Source organism: Papilio polytes, unplaced genomic scaffold (genome assembly GCF_000836215.1).
Source record: "Papilio polytes unplaced genomic scaffold, Ppol_1.0 DF822178.1, whole genome shotgun sequence".
NCBI classification, from domain to species: domain Eukaryota; kingdom Metazoa; phylum Arthropoda; class Insecta; order Lepidoptera; family Papilionidae; genus Papilio; species Papilio polytes.
The window spans coordinates 5,836,794-5,844,074 of NW_013527026.1; the positions used below are offsets into that span (position 1 = coordinate 5,836,794).

Sequence of the window (7,281 nt, forward strand, 5' to 3'; positions counted from 1 at the left end):
CGTCTCGCGCAGCAGTTCTCGCTGCCAGTGCAACCACACCCTACGCATGTGGACGTGCTCAAGAGCGGCCTGGTCTTCCGCCTGAGGATAGCTCATCCGAAGGAGGTGACCCTCCTGCAGAGGGAGACAGAGGAGGGTGTGGTGAAGCACAGAAGTAGTGAAGAAGCAGTGAAGCTGCAGTGCGAGACTGTGCTGCTGCCGAGGGTCAGAGGAGCTCTGCATGGGTAATGTTCAGATCAGAATTACCGTTAGATGGATGGATGTGTGAAAGAAAAATGGATGGAGATGTAGAACATATAGGCTTTTTGAGATTAAAAACGCCCATAAATTACTTTATTGTGGCCATTATAGTCTCAAGTTTTCAAGGGAATTTCCTGTTTTTAATCAATTTTTAGTTTGATTTTTAGATGTCATGTAATTAGAGTAATTATTCTATTCACTAGCTGTTCCCGTGCGGCTTCATCCGCGTGAAATTATGATAATTTTATTTTACTATTTACATTTGTCAAATTATGAATAGCAAATGTCAAAATGACATGACATAATGACAACCTTGTGAATAAATGTAAACTAGTACCATTGATAAATTCTTCTTTATTTAATAATAAAATACACAAACTATTCACATAAATTGATAAAAAGGCATTTAATACAAATAAAATGTTGTTACATCGCTCACGTCACATTTTTCACTACTCTCGAATTACGTTCCTTAATTACAAAAACATTTTCTATGGCTTTCTTGGCGGCCAGTATGATATTTATTACTTATTGCTTGACCACCTTGCTTACTTGATGTTGGCAGCAACTTATGGTCTCTTTCAAACATTAGGGTTTTCATCCAAAATATTTACCCCTTAAGTTTAATGGCGTGAAAATATATAGCCTAAAGCGTGACGCAAGTGTAGGCCTTTATTTAAAAAAAAAACCAAAATCATGGTGTAATTGCTGACATCTTAGGCAACAAAGAAGTGTGTGTTTACGCTTCATTATAATAGTATAGATATGTGGGCGAAACATTTTTATATTCTACTAGCTGTTGCTAGCGTCTTCGCCGCCGTGAAATTAAAAAAAAATAAAATTAAAAACATACCCTATGTTACTGATAAAGTAGCTTTTTAATGTTAAAAGAAATAATTGAAATCGGCCCAGTAATTTGTGAGTTATTTCAATACAAACAAGAATACAAATCTATCCTCTTTATAATAGTATAGATGTAGCTATTCTATCTTCTAGATTACAGCAGAAGTACCCAGCGTACGGGCCCGCAGCGTGCCTCTTGAAGCGCTGGCTCTCCTCTCACCTCCTCTCGCCCCCCCACTTCCCCTCCACCCTCGCGGAACTCCTCACGTCAGCGGTGTTCCTCCGCCCAGCGCCGCTAGACCCGCCCTCGCATCCGCTGCCCGCCTTCCTCAGAGCTCTGCGGATACTGGCCGATACAGACTGGGCCACGGAGATGATTGTTTTGGACTTCAATAATGATTTGAAACGTAAGGATTTTAGACTTTATTCTGTTGAAGTTAAGGTTTACTTTTATTTAAATGTTTACAAGTTACTTGATTAATATATCTGTAATTCTGTACTAATTTTATAAATAGGAAAGACTAGTTGTTGCTCGCGACTTTGCACGCGTGAAATTACTAAATTAAAAAAATGTATAGATCTCTATGATAGATCATCTATGATGCCACTGATAACGTAGCTTTTTAATAGTGAAAGAGTTTTTGTAATAGGCCCAGTAGTTTATGAGTTATTTCAATACAAAATAACTACAGATATAGATTTGTACGTTTGTTTGTAACTAATAAACTCAAAAACTATTAAACCGATTTCAATAGTTCTTTTACCATTAGAAAGCTGTATTATTTCTGAATGACTTAAAATACATATTTTTCTATCTTTTTAAATACTTCCAATTGAACAAGGTTTAAAAAAATATATATTACTGCTTACATCTTATCGGGTTTATTCTTATTTTTTTAAGGCGAAGAAATAACAGATTTAGAGCGTCAATTCAACGAGACCGAACACAGACCGAATATGTACATAGTGACGTCATATGACGGCGATTTACCCTCGATATGGAGTAGGCAGGCGCCCAGCAAGGAAGTGCTGGCGAGAGCACAAGCGGTCGCACGAGCTACTCTCACTTATTTAGAGAAAGCTTTGACAGATGAATACAAAGATAATGTATTGGTAAGTAATTATTGCTGTTAGGACACACTTATACTAAAAATTATAAATTACTATAATGGCCTGTCTCAACACTGGCTGATAGAGGCCCAGATAGCTTAGACGACACTGTCAGATAAATAACAAAAAAATATATTTTATATGTTAGATTGTTATTTGACTTACAAGAAAGAAGTGGTTAAATAATAATTAATATGATGCTGGCCGCAAAGAAAGCATTAGAAAAAAAATTATACTTATAAAGAAAAAGAACAAAATTTGAATTAAGAAGAAAAATGTGACGCGAACGATATAACGACATTTTATTTTTATCAAATTGAATTTTATCAATTTACGTAAATATTGTGTGTTTTTATCAATAAATAAAGAAGAATTTATATCGTACTAATTTACATTCAAAAGACAGGCCCTAAAAGTTTTTTTCTAGGTATTTTGTAACTAATATTACCTTTTTGCGTTTATTTTTCAACTTTAATTATTAAAATGTTCAATTTTATTCAATCGTTTAATTACGTAAAAAAATCCATGAAGGGCGTACCCTTAATGACTAATTTATTGTTTGGCAATTAGAATCTACACTAATTGACTTTAAGCATATACTTAGCAATTATAAGTAAATATATCATTCCAGGGTGTGTTCGTGCCTTCTCTATCCGGATATGACGCCCTCATCCGTTTGGCCACGCCCCTCGTGCCGCACGCCTCTGAGCGCATAAGCCACGCCCACAAGCGCGCTAGCCACACCCACAACACGCGTCACAACGCCGAGGATATTGTAGAAGTTGTACCTGTGGTAGACTTCAACCCGGTGGAAAAATACCTTATTGAGTTAAGGGTGAGTTCAAATTTGCGTTATTCTAGAAATTACGTGCTTATTTAATTTTTAGCAACATTTGATTGTATGCTCTTTAGTTATGTGCTAGCATACTCTTTAAAGAAACATGTTTTTATAACAAAAAAACTTTATCTGCAATTCACAAGGGAAGCTATTTTCTTAAATTCAAAAAAAATCTGTACGTCCTGTGTCATTTATATACTAAAATAATGTTTTTAATGTAGTCTTTAGCTCGACAAATACGCGGTGTAAAGTTAAACTTAGGAGTAAACCGAGTATAAGCAAATAGTACAAATTTTGCTTAGTAGTACTAAGGCTGAATGGATTGTAAATTGTGACTTTTTAAATTTAATAAAATAGACTATACTTGTTTTCGGCCGCGACTCCGTCTGCGTGGAATTAAAAAAAAAACACAAAAGTAGCCTATGTGTTCTTCCAGACTATCCTCTATGTCTATACCAAATTTTGTCGAAATCCGTTCAGCAGTTTAGGCTGCAAACTCTAACAAACATCCATCTATCTAAACATTCCCATTTATAATATTAGTATGAAGTATGATTATGTTTCAGAGCGCATACGATGAGTTCGCGTTGTTTTTCAACGACAGTTACGGCGGTGACGTCATCGCGGTGCTGTGGCGGCCACATATACACGACCTTAGAGATTTCCAGGTTAAATATATTTATTGCAAATATTTTTACACTAATAACTAGTTAAAACTAAAAAATAATACTTCAAACTAATTGAAATAAGGTTGTCTTAAGTTTTAGCGCAGTTATGAATTGTTTGAATTGACAGCTGTCATTGTGACTTTTAGTTTGACGGCTTGGTTACGAGACTTTTAAGCCAAAACCATTAATTGAGTTTATGCATCGATAATTCTATTACAAGATTATTCGAATATCACAAGAAATAATTTATTATTTATTTGACTTTCTTTTTTTGTTCTTTTTTAATTTTTTTTTACTATTTTGATTTATTTTAAATACCCTCTATAGTGTCTTTTACAGTTTTATATTGGAATAGTTTAACTATACTGTAACTGAATCTGGAGATACGTAATCCATCCATCCAAATATTTTTATTTACTATACTAAGATAATAATTTTATTCATGTTAGATTGCAAATGCCAACGCCCTGATGCCAGAGGAAGTGAACGGCGAGACGAAATACAAAGTGAACAAGGAAGCTTTGCTACAAGACTTCAGAATACTTGGTCGTGGACTGGTTGAAGATATAACTGTCAATTAAAATAATTTTAGCGTCAATATAAATATAAAACACTTAAATATTTAATTGTATTTATTTTCTTAATAATTTTCGCCTGCGACCTCTGCGTAGAATAAAAAAAAAACAGAAGTAAGTAGCCTCTTCCAGACTATCCTCTACATTTATGACAAATTTTGTTGAGATCCATTCAGCAGATTACGATACAAACTCTAACAAACATTTATCTAAACTTTGGCATGTATATTTTTTTAGCTTCAATTTCTAGTTTGCAATGAAAACTGCTATATTTCGTCAATACTAAAGCCCGCTATATAAGTTCAGTTTTAACTAAAGAATCGAAATATTCAGTTAAAACTGCATTTAGGGTTTATTAAAAGAAAACAACAATAACTGAACAATGTTTTATTTACGAGCCTTTGGTAAATTATAATCAGAAAAAAATAATAAGGTCAAATAATCAGTTGAAGTTAACAAAATAGAATTGCATGAATAACAGTTAAATATAACTTTATTACCTTACATTACCATTTTAAAAAGATTTATAATAAAAAGTTAGCAACAATAGCAAACACTACCGCAAACATGGCAACCCCGGGTGACACTGCGGATGATGGTTCGATTTCTCTAGCACGCACGAAGTATGGCAACACATCTAAAGGAGCTGGGAAATCCTTGATCCAAGTAGGGCCTACCACCTCTCGTTCCCTGTCTCCCTCCTCCCACCACACACCCGCGGGGAGGTACACGTCGCGGGAGGTCGCGCCCTCATCCAACACGGGGGCAACCAGAATATTCTCACCTAATAGGTATTCTGAAAAAAATACGAGGACTTTAAAAAAAATAAAAAACAGGAAATATTAATATCTAGAGTTAGAAAATAATCAATTAATCAAAAAAAATCAGAGCGAAATAATATTGTTGTCGATAATTCAACTTTATTAGCTAGATTTTGGCGCCAAAATAAAACTTAGTTGCAGACAATGTGTTCTTACAGACTATGCTCTACATCTATACAAAATTTCATTCAAATTAGTTAAGCCTTTGTTAATACTTTGTAACAACTATTATTAAGATAACATTACCGTCCCAGATGTTTAGTGCATCTTCATCAGCAGGGTCTATCCACCAGAGCGGCGCGTTCACTGGTCGACCTGACTCTACCGCCACCTGCATCGCGCCGTAGATCTCATCCGCGTACTCCGCGTGCAAGTCCGTGTACTTCTTGCTTATTTCCACCGTCTGATAGAAAATAGACCATATTCCTTTAATACTTTCTCTAATTTCCAAACCTCTTAAATACACTATAGCAAGAGCTGTGTGTACAACTAAGACATTGTCCGCAAAAAAACCATGCGGTCTTTTTGGTGGGATGCCCCAAATCTGACTATAATTTATCTCTGTTCTTGATCTGAATTGTTTCATTTGTTCTGATGTTATCAGCTCATAATATATCCCCACTGTGGGGTCCGAGTCTACCGTTAATTAGGGGTGACTAGGCCATAGTCAATTATTGGCCACTGCAGGTTAACTTCACACTATCTGTCCAGATCAAGCTTAGTCCCCCCTAACTTAGGGTACGCTTCAATCCCCCTTTAGTGGGGACATACTGTGACGTGGTGATGATGATGATGATGTGCAGGTTGCATCACTGTTTCCCTTTCTTCTGGTGCTTCACATAAAAAAAATTTCCATCTTATCTTTGGCATTTATGATATAAAAAATGACAAACTTACCTCATTATCGAAGTTCCACGGCACGTAGGAGTACTGCATGACAGGTAGGAAGGTGGTTGCCTGAACCCAGCGGATGAACAACTCCTTGGTAGGAATATCCGCCTGCTCGTGGTCCAGGTTGTACCCGTTACCACCGATCATATCGGGCAGGACTAGCTGGTACCCTGCCAGGTTCATCTGGATAGCTGTCGTCACGATGGTCGATAGACCGTTGTTCAAACCCCAGATGGAATCTCGGTCTACCATTCTAACATATATCGGCAGGTCTTGCGTTCTAAAACATTGCAACATAAACAAAAGATTGTTACATTTTAAAAACATTTAAAAGCATTGATATTTAGAACGAGATCACATCAACAATTGACAATCGCAAAACTGTTGTTCGATTGTCGATTGTTTCGCAGCCAATTCAACTGTTTATTTGCACAACTAAACATCGAGTAACTCGATATAAGGTCATAGGAATCAAACTAACTAACTAAACATTCTAGCGATAGTTTAATCAAAGGTATGTCCCCTCTAACATTTTAAAAAGCATACGGGAAAGCTATAGGAGTATAGTTATTTACCTGAAGCCAGCTCTGACCTCGACCATGTCGCCGAAGCGCGCAGCAAGGCGGGCATATGCTTCTACGATATTGTGAGGCTGGAGGTCAATATCACCAGTCTGTACAGCTACCTAAGTCAATTACACAAAAAGCTATTTTAAAATTATTCCCTGGTATTTATGACTTTGATTAGAACACTATTTTAACGTAGGTTAGTTCGGTCAATTGGCGTCCAGTAAGAGCGCGCTCACACATTTGACTAAACTAATTGAGAATACGAGTATACTAACTTGTGGAGTGAAGCTACTCTCGCCTCCATCAAACTTGACGCTATCGATGTCATACGTGTCTAGCAAGTTTCGGACGCGGGTGTACCACCACTCGGCGGCGGCGGGGTTGGTGAAGTCGATGTAGCCGGGCACTGAGCCGTTGTTGTTCCACCAAGACGTCGCTGGCTTGCCTGTCTCATCCAGTACCAGGTAACTGAAAAGATATGCATTTCAAAAAACAATTGAACAAAAAAGACGAATGAACATTGGTTGAGAAAGCAATACGAAGAGTTTAAAACTTGTGAAAGCGCTTTGATGTTTTTGTAACAATTTTACGACAGATAATTATTGTCATTGAGTTTTTGAAATTTCCGTTACCTCAATATTTATATATCAGATCAGATATACATGAGTAAATCTTTTTACTTTCTATATGTGGCTTTAGTTCCAGCCATTGGTAAATACATAATTC

The 7,281-nt window shown here is 36.5% G+C and overlaps 2 protein-coding genes across 2 annotated transcripts in view; one reads left to right on the forward strand and one right to left on the reverse strand.

Moving 5' to 3' along the window:
- Positions 1-4,325, forward strand: part of LOC106106458 (nucleolar protein 6) — a 10,525-nt gene extending 6,200 nt beyond the window's left edge. The window contains exons 9-14 of the mRNA XM_013287037.1: positions 3-224; positions 1,237-1,490; positions 1,985-2,196; positions 2,825-3,028; positions 3,598-3,699; positions 4,149-4,325. Of these exons, the coding sequence (XP_013142491.1) occupies positions 3-224; positions 1,237-1,490; positions 1,985-2,196; positions 2,825-3,028; positions 3,598-3,699; positions 4,149-4,280 (1,126 nt within the window). The 3' untranslated portion in view covers positions 4,281-4,325. The remainder of the gene's footprint in view (positions 1-2; positions 225-1,236; positions 1,491-1,984; positions 2,197-2,824; positions 3,029-3,597; positions 3,700-4,148) is intronic.
- A 321-nt stretch (positions 4,326-4,646) lies between these two features.
- The window catches only part of LOC106106529 (uncharacterized family 31 glucosidase KIAA1161-like), a 4,643-nt gene continuing 2,008 nt past the window's right edge, over positions 4,647-7,281 (reverse strand). Inside the window, exons 5-9 of the mRNA XM_013287126.1 lie at positions 6,831-7,023; positions 6,562-6,671; positions 5,993-6,266; positions 5,342-5,498; positions 4,647-5,070 (exon numbers count right to left, since the gene is read on the reverse strand). Coding sequence (XP_013142580.1) covers positions 4,799-5,070; positions 5,342-5,498; positions 5,993-6,266; positions 6,562-6,671; positions 6,831-7,023 — 1,006 coding nt within the window. The 3' untranslated portion in view covers positions 4,647-4,798. The remainder of the gene's footprint in view (positions 5,071-5,341; positions 5,499-5,992; positions 6,267-6,561; positions 6,672-6,830; positions 7,024-7,281) is intronic.